The sequence below is a fragment of the Molossus molossus genome, unplaced genomic scaffold, assembly GCF_014108415.1.
Source record: "Molossus molossus isolate mMolMol1 unplaced genomic scaffold, mMolMol1.p scaffold_m16_p_7, whole genome shotgun sequence".
Lineage (NCBI taxonomy): Eukaryota > Metazoa > Chordata > Mammalia > Chiroptera > Molossidae > Molossus > Molossus molossus.
In genome coordinates, this window is record NW_023425401.1 from 101,079,612 (window position 1) to 101,098,267 (window position 18,656).

The 18,656-nt window shown below is 41.8% G+C and overlaps 1 protein-coding gene across 2 annotated transcripts in view; it reads left to right on the forward strand.

The window, feature by feature from the left end:
- Positions 1-12,153: 12,153 nt before the first annotated feature.
- Positions 12,154-18,656, forward strand: part of LOC118619544 (putative RNA-binding protein Luc7-like 2) — a 73,432-nt gene continuing 66,929 nt past the window's right edge. The window contains exon 1 of one of the 2 annotated variants that reach the window (XM_036246152.1): positions 12,154-12,596. In XM_036246152.1, the coding sequence (XP_036102045.1) occupies positions 12,536-12,596 (61 nt within the window). In that variant the 5' untranslated portion in view covers positions 12,154-12,535. The remainder of the gene's footprint in view (positions 12,597-18,656) is intronic. The other variant, XM_036246155.1, reaches the window with a different exon arrangement.

Below are 18,656 nucleotides of genomic sequence, written 5' to 3' on the forward strand. Positions count from 1 at the left end.
TTGTGGTACATGCCCCTAGTGGGAATCGAACCCAGGACTCTCAGGTGTGCAGGCCGACGCTCAACTGCTAAGCCAAACTGGCCAGGGCTGAACAGAACTATTTATAAAGCATTGCACTATCTCTTCTAAATTAATATTAAAAGCCCTGGCCGGTTTGGCTCAGCGGTTAGAGCATCAGCCTGCGGTCCACAGAGACCCGGGTTCGGTTCCCGCTAAGGGCACGTACCTTGGCTGCAGTTTGTCCCCGGCCCTGGTTGGGTCGTGTGGGTGGCGGCCACTCGATGTGTCCCTTTCACATCGATGTTTCTCTCTCTCCTTCCTGCTCTATCTGAGTAAAAAATGGAAAAATGTCCTCGGGTGAGGATAAAAAAATAAATAAATAAATAAAAAAAATTAATATTAAAAAATAATCGTGTTAAAAGATCAAACAGCATTTATTCAATTGAACAGATCAAACACTGGAAATGTTTAACATACTTTTCTACCCCCTGCTTTGTTTTCTGACATGGGTATATTATCTAAAGATGTTTTGCTAAAAAGAAAAAAGCAAGCCCTGGCCAGTTTGGCTCAGCAGTTGTAGCATTGGCCTTTGGACCAGAGAGTCCTGGGTTCAGTTCCTGCTAGGGGCATGTGCCAAAAAAAAAAAAAAAAGAAGCAGCAGCAGCAGCAGCAGCAGCAGCAAGCCCTGGTTCCTGTGGTTCAGTTGAGCGTCTTCCCATGCACCAAGAGGTCATCTGTTCTATTCCTGAGTAGGGCACATTCCTGGGTTTCAGGCTCAGTCCCCAGTAGGAGGTGTGTAGGAGGCAGCCAAGGGTGTTTCTCTCTCTCCCCCTCCCTTTCCTCTCTCTCTCTAAGAAAATCAATAAAAACATATTTAACACGTGTGTTTTTCTTAACTGATTTTTTTTTTAGAAAGAGATAGAAATATCGACGTGAGAGAAATATGGATTGGCTACCTCCTGCATGCCCCCTACTGGAGATCAAGCCTGCAACCTGGACATGTGCCCTGACCAGGAATTGAACCCAGTTCTCTCAGTCCATGGGACAACACTCAATCCACTTAGCCACACCAGCTGGGCTAAAAACATATTTTAAAAAATAGAACACTCACCCAGCAAATGTGGCTCAGTGGTTGAGCATTGACCCATGCACCAAGAAGTCGCTGGTTCAATTTCCGGTCAGGGCACATGCCCAGGTTGTGGGCCCGATCCCCAGTGGAGGGCATGCAGGAGGCAGCCAATTGATGTTTGTATCTCTCTCTCCCTCTCCCTTCCTCTCTCTCGCAAATCAATAAAGAAAAATTTAAAATAAAATAAAATACTTATCAGAAAGAATACATGCACCCCTATGTTCATAGCAGTGCTATTTACAATAGCTAAGATCTAGAAACAGCCCAAGTGCCCATCAATAGATGAGTGGATAAAAAAGCTGTGGTACATTTACACAATGGAATACTATGCAGCTATAAGAAAGAAAGATCTCTTACCCTTTGAAATGACATGGTGGGACCTGGAGAGTATTAATGCTAAGCAAAATAAGCCAATCAGAGAAAGACTAGTACCACAAGTACATGATCTCACTTATTTGTGGTAATAATAAGCAAAATAGACTATCAACCAAAAGAGATCAAGAATCATGGAAGCAGGGAACAGACTGATAAAACTCAGAGAGATGGGGGTGGGAGGAGACGGAAGAGATAAACCAAAGAACTTATATGCATATATGCACAACTAATCCACAAGGACACTAGGCTGGGGAAGGCAGGAGGGGGGTGGGAGTGGGAAGGAAGGTGTCAATGGCGAAAAAAAGGGAACATCTGTAATATTTTCAACAATAAATATAAATTTGCCTAAAATAAAAAGAAGGAAGCAAAAGGATTAGGATAGGTTGATGTTTTGATTTCTTTTGTTAAGATATTATATACACAATCATATTTTATAGAAAGAAAATTGAACTGCCTAACAAGGTAAGAAATACTTATTATGGGTTTGAACTCATTGAGACCTAGGCCTAATTTCACCTTTATAATTTACCAGCTGTGTAATCCTGGGCAGGTTAGTTGACTTGAGCTTGTTCCCTCTTTTGTAAAATGGAAATGCCAACAAGGTGGTTGTAATAAATGAGAATAATGTTTAAATAACACATTTGCACAGTACCAGTGAGGGAGAAAAACAACATTTGCACAGTGTATGAGTGCCTGACCAAAAGAATATCTTATTTTCATCTTTTTACTACACTGTCTCTCTTTTATCATGAACTCTTCTCTAAGTCCTATAGCCACCGGTCTTCTGGAGTATAGACAAGTTATTTCTTATGATTTAAAAAATTCACTCAGGCCTGACCAGTGTGCCTCAGTAGCTGAGGGTCAACCCATGAGGTCGCTGGTTTGATTCCTGGTCAGGGCACATGCCCAGGTTGTGGGCCCAATCCCCAGTGTGTGTGTGTGGTGGTGGGGGGGCATGTAGGAGACAGCCAATCAGTGTTCTTCCTCATCAATGTTTTTATGTCTCCCTCTCCCTTCCTTTCTCTCTAAAATCAATAAAGGAAAAAAAAATCTACTCAGGACATTTCTATTTAGATGCAATCAATCTGTACCTCTTATCAAGAATTAGCTGAACTCGGTGTTAGGAATAAAAGGAATTGATTCTGGAACTTGAACTGTTTTAGTGATAGTCTTTCATACTGGGAAGGTCCCAGAACTAGGGAATTCTGAGGTTTTGGCACAGTATTAACTTACTACTTGAGTTTTTGATGTAGTACCTACTTTACCACATTCTTTGTCTTCATTGTCTCTTACCTTTTCTCTGTTATCTTCAACTGCTTCCTCTCACAGATTTCTATTAGCATTTAGCATAGAGAATTCATATTTAGCATAACTCAAGGTTCTTCCATCTAAAAACAACAACTTAGCCTCTAACTCAAATACCTTTCAGCTATCTTCTCATTCCTCTTCACAGATGAATGAATGTGTCAATTCAGTGAATTGAATGAATTATTTCCATTTTTCTATGTTTTTTAAACTTATAAGTTGTATTGAGGTATAATTTAGATATAATAATTATCCCATTTTAAGTATACAAGTCAATGAATGCACCTGTGTAATAACCACCCCAATAAAGCTATAGAACATTTCCACTGCCCCCAAAAGTTCTCTTCACCTAGTCCCAGGCAACCACTGACCTGTTTGGCCTGTTCAAGTATTTCATCCTAATGCAGTCATACAGTATGTGCTCTTTTGAGTTGGCTTCTTTTGCTCAGCATACTGATTTTGAGGTTAATAATCCATGTTGTTGCATATATCCATTTTCTGTATTTTTCATTGCCCATTTATCCTCAATCCGCTGAGGCCTGGTTTCTGCCCCTCTGCTCTAACAGAACTGTCTTACAAGGTTACAAGTAACCTTTAGGCCACTAAACCCAGTGGATAACTACTTATCTTGTTTGATCTCTAGATGGTGTTAGGCACTAGTGACCATTCTTTCCTTTTCCCTTAGCTTTCATGATACCACATTCCTCTGTTTTCTTCTGTCACTCTGGCCATTTGTCTTCATTTTCCTCTTCTATGTGTCCCTTACATGTTGGTGTTCCTCGGGTTTGGACCTAAGTTCTTACCTTATACTTTATGTGCTTTCCCTGGGTGATCACCTCTCCCAAGGCTTCAATTATCATCAACAGGCTAACTCCAGTCCAGGCCCCCCTGCCAAGCTGTAAACCTGTATGTCCAGCGGCCCAGCAGACAGCACCACAGATGCCTCAAAAGCATCTCAAATTCAGTGCTTCCAAAATGGAACCTTATCATCTTCTCTTCCTAATCTCCTCTCTGGTGTTCTCTATCAGTTCATGGACACTTTCACTCAGTCACTCGGGTCAGAAATTTTTTTTTTTTAAATTTTATTTAATTAATTAATTAATTTTTTTTTTTTTAATCCTCACCCGAGGATATTTTTCCATTTTTTGTACAGATAGAGTGGGAGGGAGGGAGAGGAAGGGAGAGACAGACAGAAACATCGACGTGAAGGGACACATCGAGTGGCTGCCACCCGCACGACCAACCAGGGCCGGGGACAAACTGCAACCGAAGTACGTGCCCTTAGCGGGAACCGAACCCGGGTCTCTCCGGACCGCAGGCCGACGCTCTAACCGCTGAGCCAAACTGGCCAGGGCATTAATTAATTTTTTGTTACAGATGTTTCTCCTTTTTCCATTGATACCCCCCGCCCCCTCCCTCCCCACCCTGTCTCCAGCTTTGTTGTCCATGTCCATTGTTCATGCATACATGCATGTAAGTTCTGTGGTTTATCTCTCCCCTCCCACCCCAGAAATCTTTTTTTTTTTTTTATCCTCACCCGAGGACATTTTTCCATTTTTTGTTCAGGTAGAGTGGGAGGGGGAGAGAGAAACAGAGAGAGAGAGAAACATCGATGTGAAAGGAACACATCGAGTGGCTGCCACCCGCACAACCGACCAGGGCCGGGGACAAACTGCAACCGTGGTATGTGCCCTTAGCGGGAACCGAACCCAGGTCTCTCAGGACCGCAGGCCGACGCTCTAACCGCTGAACCATACCGGCCAGGGCCCACCCCAGAAATCTTAAGTTCTTATAGACTGTGTCTTTCCTTCACATCCCAGTTAAGAAATCATTAATTAGATTCTACCTCCTAAGAGTCTCTTGAATCTCTTTTACTACACTTGTCCAGACCTTTTATTCTCAAATCTCTTCCTTGAACCACTGCCCTCCCTACTTGGTCTCTAACTCCAAACTGCTCTCCTCAATCAATCCATTTTCCATTATGCACAGACCTCATCTTACCCCTCTGGCTTACAACCCTTCAAGTTAAACTTTAAAAAGGGCCTCCAGGATCTGGCCATTGCCAAATTTCTTCAGCCTCATCTCTATTCTTATAAATGACAGCCTAGTCATACTGAAATCCAGTTCTAGGAACTATGGTCTTTCAACATTTCACTGTTCCTTGTTCATGGAAAGCTCTTTCCCTTAATCATAACCCCCTTACTAGCTACTTCCTATTCATTCTTCAGATCTCAAGTTAAATTTCACTTTCCCTATTTCTTCCTTCAACAAGCATTTTTTTTGTTTTTTTTCAAGAAGCATTTTTGAATGCTTTCTATGTGTTTCACACTGGCTTAGGTATCATTTTTACTCTTAAAAGATGAAGGTGCTGCCCAGCCAGTGTGGCTCAGTGGTTGAGTGTCGACCCATGCACCAAGAGGTTCAATTTCCGGTCAGGGCACATGCCCAGGTTGTGGGCCTGATCCCCAGTGGGGGGCATGCAGGAGGCGGCCAATCGATGTTCTCTCTCATCGATGTTTCTCTCTCTCCAAAAAAATCAATAAAGGAAAAATATTAAAAAAAAGAAGGTGCCCTTTTTCAAGCAATAGGTTTATATATGCTTATTGCTTTTTTTTTTAATCCTCACCCGAGGACACTTTTCGATATTTTGTTCAGAGTGGGAGGGGGAGGGAGAGAGAGAAACATCGATGTGAAAGGGACACATCGAGTGGTGACCACCCACACCACCCAACCAGGGCCACCCAACCAGGGCCGGAGACAAACTGCAACCGAGGTACGTGCCCTTAGCGGGAACCAAACCCGGGTCTCCCTGGACCGCAGGCTGACGTTCTAACCAGAGCCAAACTGGCCAGGGCTATGCTTATTGCTTTTTAGTTGGTTGTCAATCCTCACCTGAGGATTTTTGTTTTTTAAATCCTCACCCAAGGATATTTTTCTATTTAGATGCAGGTAGAGAGAAAGCGAAAGGGGAAGAGAAACATCGACGTGAGAGGGACACATTGACTAGTTGCCTCCCCCACGACGCCGACCAGGGCCAGTGATGAATTGCAACTGAGGTATGTGCCCTTGGCTGGAATCAAACCTGGGACTCATTGGTCCACAGGCTGATGCTCTACTGCTGAGCCAAACCAGCAAGGACCCGAGGATATTTTTTCCCCATTGATTTTTGGAGAGTGCAAGGGAGGAATAGAGAGAGAGAAACATCCACGTGAGAGAGACATGTCAACTGGTTGCCTCTCGCACGCGACCTGACCAGGGCTGAGGATCAAACCTGCAACCCACGTATATGCCCTTGACTGGGAATTGAACCTGTGACCCTTTGGTGCATGAGCTGACGCTCTAACCGTTGAGCTACACGGCCAAAACTATGCTTATTGCTTTGAATTTCACTGTCTTTAATAGACTAGCTCTCAGTTCAGGTTTGGCTCTTGCTATTTCTCCTCACCATATCCTTACGATGTTTATGCATTTTGACTAGAACTGTTTCTGGCTATAAGGTATTGAGTTATTAGTACTTTGCTTATCCCATGTCTGGGTAAGTGTTACAGATACAAATACAGAAATGATGATAAGAATAAAAGGTTCTGCCCTAGCCAGTTTGGTTCAGCGGTTAGACCTAGGGGTTGTGGGTTCGATTCTTGATCAAGGGCATTTACCTGGGTTGAGGGTTTAACCCCCAGCCCCAGTCAGGGTCATGCAGAGGGCAACCAATTAATGTGTTGTCTCCTCACATTGATGTTTCTGTCTCTCTCTACCTCCTTCCCTTCCACTCTATCTAAAAACTCAATGGAAAAATATATCCTCAGGTAAGGTTTAACAACAACAAAAAAAGAATAAAAGATTCCCATATTAGGATTATGTGTGTGTGTAATCTGTAGTTTCGAACTAAAGGTGAGCTAATTCAAAGCACATTCTATTTGTAAGTTTTTAATTCACTTAACTAAGAGACATGATTTACACAGAATTTGAATTTTTAAATCTACATTTAAATTAATAGGAAACATGTTTATAAACTTAAAAAAAAATTTTTTTTCTTGTTTACAGAGACAGGAAGGAAGAGGGAGAGAGAGAGATGGAAACATCGATGAGAGAGAACATTGACTGGCCACCTCCTGCATGCCCCCCATTGGGGATTTGACCCTCAACATAGGTATGTGCCCTGACCGGGAATCAAACCGGCAACCTCTTGGTGCATTGGTTGACTCTCAACCACTGAGCCACACCAGCCAGGCTATAAAATTTGATAGTAGATATGTACTGATGCCCAGGAAGAACTACAATATTAAATTAATATACAGCCTTTAATTATTTACTATATTTAGTTTATAAATTACAATAAAATGGCCCTGGCCAGTGGTGTGACTCAGTTAGTTAAGTGTTGTCCTGTGCACCAAAAGGTCACCATTTGGGGGCTTATTCCAGTAGGGGGCGTGTGGGATGCAGCTGATGTTTCTCTTTCACATTGATGTTTCTCTTTATCCGTCTCCTTTCCTCTCTAAAATAAAAAATAAAATAAATTACAATAAAATGAAGAATTGTCTGCTCTGGATGCCTAGCAAACTATATATTACTTGTACCTATTTTATTTTTTGGTTTGTGTTTTTGTTAATCCTCACTGGAGGATATTTTTGCCGTTGATATTTATTTATTTAATCAATCCTCACCCAAGGACATCTTTTCCATTTTTTGTTCAGATAGAGTGGGAGGGAGAGCGAGGGAGGAAGGGAGAGAGAGAGAGAGAAACATTGATGTGAAAGGGACACATCGAATGGTTGGCACCCGCACGACCCAACCAGGGCCAGGGACAAACTGCACCCGAGGTATGTGCCCTTAGCGGGAACCGAACCCAGGTCTCTGAACCACAGGCCGACACTCTAACCGCTAAGCCAAACTGGCCAGGGCCATTGGTTGATTCTTGTATGTGCCCTGACAGGAGATCAAACCCACAACCTTGGGGTATTGGGATGATGCTGTAAACAACTGAGCTACCCAGCCAGGGCCTATTCTAATTTTTAATTACCTAGTTTCTAGAATGTATAAATTATATACATATGTAAGTATAATTTCTCTACGTATCTTTTCAAATACATGTTCAGCACACAAAGATAACTAGACACATAAGACCTCATAAGTAAAAACCAGCAAACAACAGATACTGGAAACAACCACAAAAAAACTTCAGATATTACTACTAGCAACTCAGATTACAAAACAATTATGTTCACTGGGGTCAAAGAACAGCCAAAGTTGGGAATTTCATCAAAGGACCAGAAACTAGAAAAATAACAGTATATTTGAAAAGCCAATAAAGATTCTAGAATTGAAACAAGAAAGAATTCAATTGATGGATTTAACAGAAGATTAGACACAGCTGAAGGGACGTCAGTTCACAGATTCCAAAGGCTCAATGAATTTCAAGCACAATAAATTAAAAAATCCACACCTAGATACATCACAGTAAATTATAGAAAACCAAGGGCAAAAAGAAAAGAATTGGAAAGCAGCCAGCTACCTTCAAAGGAGGGACTGGAAGGTAAAAGGCATCAAGAAAGATAGAATCTGTGTCTCAAAAGAAAGTAACTTCCAACTAAGACTTCTATATCCAATAAAAATATTTATCTGGAATTAAGAAAGGCAAAAAAAAGATCTCTTCAGATCAAAACAAAAATGGGAGAGTTTCTCACAAACAAGCACAAAAGCAAACAAGCAAGGTAAGCAAACTTCTGTAAAGAGCCAAGTAGGACATATTTTAGTCTTGCAGACCATACGGTATGGTATCTGTCACAACCACTCAACTCTGCTGTTGTAGAGAAAAAAAAACCATAGACAATAGTAGATGAATGAGTCTGGCAGTATTCCAATGAAACTATTCACAAAAATAGGCAGTAGGCTAGATTTGGCCTGTGGACTGTAGATTGCTGACTCCTGTCCTAAAGTTTAAACTTCAGACCAAAGGGAACTGATCCCAGATGGAAAGGCAGAGATTCCAGAAGGAAGGAAGAGCAGAGTGGTAAATAAACATCAATTATATGAAACTTTGTTTTAAAAAACAACAACATAGAACTAAAAGATATGATAATAAGAGCATATAACAAGAAGTTAAATGGAGTTGGTTTTCTAGGCTCTTGTGTTATCTCTCTGGGGAAAGGGTAAAGGTATTGATGAAATTGGGGTAAGTGGCCTGGCTGGTGTGGTTCAGTGGACTGAACATCCACCCACACATTGAGAGGTCCTGGTTCCATTTCTGATCAGGGCACATGCCTGGGTTTTGGGCTCCATCCCCAGCAGGGGGCATGCAGGAGGCAGGCAATCGATGTTTTCTCTCTCAAATCAGTGTTTCTATCTCTCCCTTCCTCTCTCCCTCTCAAAAAATCAATAAAAAACATTTTTAAAAAGTGTAAAGGTATTGATGAAATTAGACTTTGATAAGTTAAAGATGCCTGTTATAAATATCTTCTAGGTTAACCATTAAAAGAATAAAAACAGAATAAAACTTCCAAACTACGAGAAAGGGAAACAATGAAATGATTAAAATGCAAGCAAGCCCTGGCCAGTGTGGTTCAGTGGTTAAAGTATCAGCTGTGCACCAAAGCTTCTCCGGTTCGATTCCAGGTCAAGGGCACATACCTGGGTTTCAGGTTCAATCCCCGGCCTGGTTGGGGCGCATGTGAGAGACACATTGATGTTTCTCTCTTCCCCACTTTCCTTCCTTTCCACTCCATAAAAATCAATGGAAAAAAAAAATCCTCTGCTGAGGATTAACAACAACAAAGACAAGCAAGAAAGAAGAGAAAAAGCAAACAAATCATTCGAGACAGACAAAATTAGAGATTTAAAACCAAAATATGACTAATTACATAAATATAAATGATTATGATTAAATGCTTCAATGAAAAGACAGAGAATAGCCCTGGCAGGTTTGGTCAGCAGTTGGAGCATCAGCCTGCAGACCAGAGTCCTGGGTTCGGTTTCCGCTAGGGGCATGTACCAAACAAACTAGATGCTGTTTATAAGAGATGTAACCAAACAGAAAGGTAGACAAAATTAAGACTAAAATCTCTTTAGTAACATAATTATTCAACATTTTAGTGCTATTTCCTTCCTAAGGAATATATGTATGTATATGTATATGTATATGTATATGTATATGTATATGTATATGTATATATGCATCCCTTTAGGAGATATTAACTTGAACACTTTTTTTTTTTTTTTAATCCTCACCAGAGGACATTTTTCCATTTTTTGTTCAGGTAGAGTGGGAGGGAGAGAGAGGAACAGAGAGAGAGAGAAATATCGATGTGAAAGGAACACATCGAGAGGCTGCCACCCGCACAACCGACCAGGGCCGGGGACAAACTGCAACCGAGGTACGTGCCCTTAGCAGGAACCGAACCCGGGTCTCTCAAGACCGCAGGCCCACGCTCTAACCGCTGAGCCAAACTGGCCAGGGCAACTTGAACACTTTTATTGTAAATAGTTTTCAAAAGATGATGTTCCTACTATTTGGAGTTGTTTGAATTTTTATTTTTTATTTTATTTTATTTTTTTAATCCTCACCTGAGGATATTTTTCCATATTTTGTACAGATAGAGTGGGAGGGAGGGAGAGGAAGGGAGAGAGAGAGAGAAACATCGACGTGAAGGGACACATCGAGTGGCTGCCACCCGCACGACCAACCAGGGCCGGGGACAAACTGCAACCGAAGTACGTGCCCTTAGCGGGAACCGAACCAGGGTCTCTCCGGACCGCAGGCCGACGCTCTAACCGCTGAGCCAAACTGGCCAGGGCAACTTGAACACTTTTATTGTAAATAGTTTTCAAAAGATGATGTTCCTACTATTTGGAGTTGTTTGAATTTTTAGTTATCTGAATAACTGAATGGAAAAAAATATTTTGTGAATCACTAAAGGCAATGAGATTCTAAAATTTTTGTTGGCCCAATACGCATTTAAAAGGATCCAGGGACTATGATCACTATTTCATGTTAATTTTTTATTGCTCGTACTAATTAAGTTCCAAGTCGTTGCATAGACAATTTTTTTTATCCTCATCTGAGAACATTTTTTTGAATTTTATCTTCAGATAGAGTGGGAGGGAGCACGGGAGGAAAAGAAAGAGAGAGAAACGTCAATGGGAGAGAGACAAATAGGGCCGGGGACAAACTGCCACGGAGGTACGCGCCCTTAGCGGACCGAACCGGTCTCTGTCCACCGGCCCACGCTCTAACCGCTGCGCACACCGGCCAGGGCCATATACAATTTTAAAGAAACAAAATTTGACCATTCTTTTCTTTCTTATTTTTATTTTCCATTCTTTTCTTTCAAAGTATCTAGAAGTACCTATGTCTTACGGAATTACTGTTTTTACATAAAAAAGTTAGTGCATCGGGGCAAGGCTCTGGGCTGAGCATTTTCGGTGAGCTCATTTCGCCCTCACAACAGAGCTTTGAGGCGTCTATCTCATTAAACACGAGGTTAAGAAAGAAGTTGCTGAAGGTCCCACCGAGGGATCTGACTCCAAGGTGACAGCACGCTGGGAACCCACAGGCTCGTTTCCGTCCCTGCAGACACAATGGAAAGAAAGGCCGCACCCTTCAGCTCTCTCTCAAGCAGGAAAGAAATTCTCTGCAAGAGCACTTCTTCCCCTTTCTCAGAAGACTGCTTAATCTTTATGGTTCCTAATTTGGAATAACAGCTTCCTGCTGTTACTGTACGTAATGACGATGAATCCGAAATGGGCTACATCTGTTTCCTAGTGTATTAATTTCAGGTGTTATTTCCTGAATTTGACTTATTCCAGTTCGGGCGGCTTGGTCTCCATGAAAATGAAGGAAAAGGATCCAGATGTCAGGAGCGCAGGGCTTCTTTTGTAGGGGGCTGGGCAGCAGTGAGAACAAGGTTGAGTCCACACGACTCCGGGTGGGCCCCTGAGAACGAGTTAATCCTAAGTATTCGTCAGGAATACGCCCATAGTAGCCATTCGGACTGGTAACCTCAGTCGGACCGACTCGCATGGCCTCTGCTCCCTCCGGATTCGGGCTAGCCCTCGGACACATTTACTAATCTGGGTTTGGACTCCCAGCACATGGTGCCGCCCAGCCCTATTCGACCCGTAGCCGGGAGCCTAAGGTTTGGCGCCTCAGGCGTAAGCCGCTCCGAGGGGCTGTGGAAACACCAGTCTCGCGATATTTGGAGGAGGGGCCGGGAAGGGAGAACTCGCGTGCACGCGCACGAGAGCCGTTAGGGTGGAACCCCTCCTAGGCGGCGCGGGCGGAGCAAGTACGGTTGGACGCCAGTTGGTGGAGTCCCCGCAGAAAACGACTAGGCGCGAGCAGCGTGCGCGCTCACGTCGTAGCGACGGCGGTGGCGAGCGGCGTCAGAGCTTGAAGGGGGGGCTGACGACTGCTGGCGGGTGGCGGTGTTGAAGGCGAGAGCTTGCTTAGCCCTTATCGCTTCTGTCCCAGGACTCGGACAGAGAGTGAGGGAACGAGGGTCGCTTTCGGGGGCTGCTGCCTTCCGCGTACGCGACGTCGTCAGGAGCGCAGCCCGGACTCTGCTGTAAACACTGCGGCTCCTTTCCCGCACGCCTCGAGGCGGCGGTGGCGGCGGCGGCAACCGAGAGAGCGTCTCACCTTCCCTCAGCCCTTCCCCTTGTCCCCCCCGCCCGAAAGGGCCCGATCTGCGCCCCACCCCCGCCTGTCCGCCCGCCCGCTACGCCGCCGCCATGTCGGCGCAGGCCCAGATGCGCGCGATGCTGGACCAGTTGATGGGCACCTCCCGGGACGGTAAGTCTCTGCCAGTGCCCTGGGGGTGGGGGAGGGGATGGGAAAGGCGAGGGAAAGGGGCTCTGCGGGCGCACCTGGGCTTGTGTGTGTGGCTGAGTAAGGGGCTCCCAGATTGGTAACACGAGGTCCCGGCTCCGGTCCCATCCAATCAGGGCTGGGCAGGCGGGCTGGGGGGGCGGTGTCCGAGCGGATTGGCGGGAACTGCTGCCAATGGGGTCAGGCGGGGCCTGGAGGCTGAAAGGAGAGTTTGAGCATTCAGTGTTGACTTGGCTGGGACAAGAGAGCCCACGTCTCTCTTGCGTAGTCGGGCGGTCCGTTTTGTGGTCGAATTAGGTACCTGCGGACCGCTAGAGCTTCCGCCCCTTGAACTAATCCCTAACCCAGAGTTGTGGGATCATGATCATCCCTCGCCGTCGCCCTCCAGAGCATCCAGAGAGAACTGCCCCCCGCCACCCCTTCCACCCCTTTTACCTGGGTCTGAAGGAAACCTTTACTGTGAACCCAGTCCCAGAAATGCACTCTCGACCCCCGCAGAAACAACCATTCTTATGGAAAAATCTGACCCAAACCATGTTTTTTTGAGTGGGTGTGTTTGGCCCCATTTTGTGAAAAAAATGTTATGGCCTGTTTTTTCCGAAAGACCTCCATTTTGTTAGACAATTTAATAGAGGCTTTGTTCAGTAAATATTGACAAATCTTGCATGTGCCCCAAATAGAGCCATTTTGAAAATGTGGTGCCCAGTGAAGTAGAATTGAAGGAAACGATTCTTTTAGGTATTTAGGGTAAATTTTGTATAGAAAACCACTAATTGCTGGATATTTCTGTCATAAAGAGAATTCTGAATAAAAAGATGAAATGCTGTTGCTTTTTTTGTTGATGATAATTAGTAATGTACTCTTTCAAATTCAGCACAAATCCATGCTAATGTGGAGGAAAGGTGTAGTTCAATAATTTATTAAAAATAAAACACTTGTTTATTTTCATATGTTGCTTGTCCTGGCACATAGTTTCTTAGCCGTTGAAGAAATGCTTTTTTTTCTTAACAAGTTATTTAAATTGCTTGACATAAGAGAAAAGACACTTCTAAATTTTTCAGTCGTTCTTATAATTTTCTTGAGTGCTTTGCAGCAAAATATGTGAGTAGATTTAAAAAAATTTGAATTCAAATATTTTTGGCAATGCATATTTAGAATGGCTTTTCAGTATTCACAGTTCAATTTTAATAAAAACCCATATTGGGAACTTTTCTTTGTAGAACACATAGACAAATAGGTGTAGATGGCAAACATATTTGTGGTTGTGTAGAGAGGAGGGGAAGATTGGGAAGGAAATGAATTTTATTTGTGTAGTAAACCCTTGAAAGTTAACATTAATTTAAAATGCCACTGGGGAAACTTATATGTTATATTTCACCTTTAGATAAGAATGGTCATTTTATATCTGCAGCATGTCTTAACATTGCTCCTTTTTCATTATGAAGACAGGATTGTGAAGGGACTTAATCCAGGATTTTAGCTGACAGAATAATCTTTGTAATAAAATTATAGAGATTTTTAAAGATTTACTTTACATGATCTTTTTAATCCTAGATGGATACCATTTTTTGGTACCTTCTGCATGGATTGAATTTCCTAATTTTACTGGGAGGGTACAACTACATTACTATCAAAGTACATTACTATCACCTGATAAATTTCTGAACTAGGCAGCTAATCTAGTATTGTAAAGCTAAACCAAAAATATGTATTATTTTTTCCTGTGTATGTAGTCAGTATAATAGAAATTTCTTAAAATCCATTCTGTTCGTATACAAATAAATTTATATTTTTTTGTGTGTATTACGGGATTTTTTTTTTTATTTTTTATTTTTGCCTCCAGACTAAGAGGATTTACCAATGAATTCATGTTTATGAGTCCACAATATTATTTAGCTGAAATGACTGGATATTCACTGCTGTGTTGGGCTAGAAGCAAGAAATATACTACTTTCAAGGAAAAGAATGTTTTTTTTTAGATACATAAGTTCTTTTCATGTGTACAAGATAATTAGAACATTCTTTTCCTTCTTACCAGATACCAGATAGTTAATGAGTTTACATATTTTATTTTATGATTCAGGATCTTTAAATAATTAGGATTGTTCTTTTTTTAGAGTGTATAGTCAACTTAAGTTATCCAGGAATAGGGAAACATGTATACGTTCCTCAATAACACCATGTAATTTGAAACCGTATAATGAATGGGAAGCTTTGTATTGGACACAGGAACAGCTTACAGGGACTGCTGTTGATTGTCTTTGGCACTAAGAGGTGGAATTGGGGATCCAAGAGGTGGGAGAGAGATGGAAAAGGTAGGTAGGAGGTATTTAAGGCAGCCCTGTTCATTTTTTGTTTTTTGTTTTTTAATTTCTTTTAATCTTAAAGACTATAAAGCAACCACTGTCTTCTAGGATAGTGGGACTCAAGGTGACAATAACTCCCTCAACCCTTAGTGTCCTGTCTGTGAGGGAATCTGAAGTGGCATAGAAGTCTCAGGGCACTGAGAATACCTTGCACCTCCCCCTCCCCCCAAAATAGATTTATTCCTTCGTGCTGTCCCCCCAAATCTTTTTAATTAGTTCCTTTTTAAAGTCCTTGGAGATTTAAGTCTGTTAAATGTACTGTATTTTGAATTACTTAAATAAATTAATAATTTAGATGATAAAAAAAATAAATTTCACTGAAATAATCAAGAATAGGAATTTTAGTGGCAGGAAAATGGAGAGCTAATTTTTCATCACTGGGCACTTCCAGAAAGGACAGTCCTGGGTGAGTGGTGGCAGTGGGGGGCTTTGGACAACCAGAGGGCAGCATGATGGCGCTGGGAGGCTGGGCAGGGGGATGACCAGGAGGTGGGAAAGGAATGTATAAGGGAGGTGGGAGGGCCAAAGACAAACTTTGCTTTCTTTGCAATTTTGCCTAGGGCCCTGGTGGTGGCAACCGCCTGTGTGCCACTGAAAATCGTGCCGATGCCTGGCATACTGCATAAATGGAAGCAGGGTACCGCGTGAGTTGAAACATTGGTCACACTATATAAAGTTTGTATATGTGAATCAGTGTAACTCATACCCATGTAACTGGGGGTCTGACTGTATTTGGATTTTTCTGATAAGGAATCATGGGCTAAGGAAAAGAGCACTGGGCTGAGACTCAGGAGACCTGGTTTCTAGCCCCAGCTGTACCTCTAATTGTAACCTTGGGTAAGTCACTTAACCTTTTTTGCCTCAAGTTAAATCTATAATTTGTTAAGTGGGAAACCGAACAATTTCCTGTGTTATACTAAAAAATGTTGGAAAAATATATTTAAAGTTTTTTAGAAGGGAGGAACCATAAGTAGATATATGTCAGTATCATTTTATCTAAAGTGTAAAATATGTTAAATTTTATAAATATTTTTTTTTAGTTGTTAGCATTAAAATAAGGAAGAGGGATAACTTCTTTGTCTGAAACATATTCCATTACAAAGCAAGGAGCAGGAAAGCAGCCCAGGAAAATTCAAGCAGCAGTTTGAGACTTGTCTATGTGACACTTGGAGGAACCCAGTGTCCTCACACAGACTATGGTCATTTGTGCTGAGTTGGGTTAGCTGCAAGGATGTCCCTTAGTTAAAGCCCTTTTGCCAACAGATACAGTTTGGTTATGATTAAGTCTCTGGTTCTGATCCCAGACTGGCCTGGCAGGGTGCAGGGATAGAGATTAAACAAAATTGAGGGTGTGAATTTAGATTACGTTCTTTTTAAAAAAAATATTTTTTCTTTATTCATTTTAGAGAGGAAGGGAGAGGGAGAGAGAGAGAGAAACATCGATGAGAGAGGACATTGATTGACTGCCCCCCTGTATGTCCCCTACTGGGGATTGGGCCCACAACCTGGGCATGTGCCCTGACAGGGAATCAAACTGGTGACCTCATAGTGCATGGATTGACGCTTAACCACTGAGCCACACCGGCCTGGCTAGATTACATTCTTAGTTTAGAAACTAAGGAAGTGACAGAAGGTAGTTTTGAGGATTTCATACCTCTTAGTTGTTATAACCTTTAAATGGAATCAGAGACCATCTCTGAAGGTTAAAATAGCCCAGGAATGAAAATCTGTCCTGAAAAATAACCAGTAGACTAATAGAATGTAGCATATAGAATAGAATTTTATAACATCATTAGTTGTTTGTTATGGTTAGTGAGTATTTGGAGCAAGTTAAATACTCTTTAACTTTTGGTGGTCATTTTCCCTAAACATATGATTCTGTACTTCCTTAGTTAATAATACAGTACATTGATCAGAATTAATATTTTTGTTGATCTGTGTATTGTATGGTAGTTATAGTTTATGGGATATAAAATTAAAGGATACTTATCCTAGGACATACCCAGGAAAATACAGTTCAGAGTATCATTTACTTGTTCCTAATCTAAGTTAGTGATACATAACTGTTGAACCTATAGGACAGATTTTCTTCATAAAATCATCTCTATTGTAATCTGTGTTCCTTGACTTGTCATCAACATTGAGAGCATTTTATTTATTTATTTTTTTCATTAACATAATGAACCATACTTATTTCTTGGTCAGTTGTAAGCCATTTTTGTATTCCACTTGAGTTGTTCATTTTAAGTGAAGGAGGCGTAGCCTTTAATGTACAAACATTTAAAAATAATAATAATAGGGTATTTCTTACTCTAGATCTTGTAAATTCTTTAACACTATGAGAAATTTTAGCAAACATAAGGCTGAACAGTAGTTAAACATAAAAAGGTTTAACAGAGTTTTAGTAAATATTTGACTTAATTAGAGGTCCAGGCATAACAAAACACTGAAAGCTTTGTTGACACCCACATAGTAAATTTATTAAAAAAACAAAACTACTAACCCATTTTGCATTTTGAATTCTGAATACTGTTCATACAGAACAGCCAGAAAACAATAATAGTATTACCTCACATAACCCTGAATTATCCTTGGATTCTTTAAAAAATTTTTTTTTCTTTTATTGATTTTAGAGAATGAGGAAGGGAGAGGGAGAGAGAGACAGAAACATCAAAGGGAGAGAATATTGATTGGCTGCCTTCTGCATGCCCCCCACTGGGGACTGGGCCCACAACTTGGCCATGTGTTCTGACCAGGAATCAAACCAGCGACCTCTTGGTGCATGGGTCAACGCTCAACCACTAATCCACACTGGCTGGACTGTCCTTGGAAGAGTTGTTTAGCTCTTCTCAAGAAAGCCTTATGATTTTGAGACATTTTACTTTAGTTAAAATAAATTGAAACTAAAGAAAAATCATTTTGTTTGTCATTGCATAAGCTCTATAAGCAGCAAATAAATGCTTTGATTTGGTCTGGGTAAAATATGAAATAAGCATAAATAGTAGTAAGCTGCATGTTCAAGATGAGTATCTGGAACTCAAGGGCAAATAGGTATCATGGATCACAGTTAAGTTTGGTGAGGCAGATAGTGTTCAGTACCAGGTGTAAAGCTTGAAGTTGCTAAGGGTTCAGACAAGCAGTGGGGTTGCAGAAATAGGCAGATGCTCTTCAAGAATGGAATTCCAGGAAGGTGCTTGAAATGGACTGAATCCTAAAAGCCTAGAGCTGTTACTATAGTAGAAACATAAGTAATTCTGTTGCTCAACTAACTACTAAGAAACTGTAGACTAAGAAGATGAGAAAAGTTGAAACATTTTGCTGGAGAAAGAATAAGGGAGCAAGAGAGAGGGTATGTTTCTGAGAGAGGAGGTCTTGTGGGTTCAGTACCTGCAGAAAAGTCATTCTGATCCCTTTTTGGATTAAAGAATCAGGCATGCCCTGGCCGGTTTGGCTCGTTGATTAGAGAATCAGCCTGCGGACCAAGGAGTCCCAGGTTTGATTCTGGCCAAGAGCATGTGCCTCAGTTGCGGTTCCTCCAGCCCTGGTTGGGGTCGTGTGGGTGGCAACCAATCAATGTGTCTTTCTCACATGGATGTTTTTCTTCCCCAGCCCCCAACTCTGTCTAAAGATAAATGTAAAAATATCCTCAGGTGAGGAT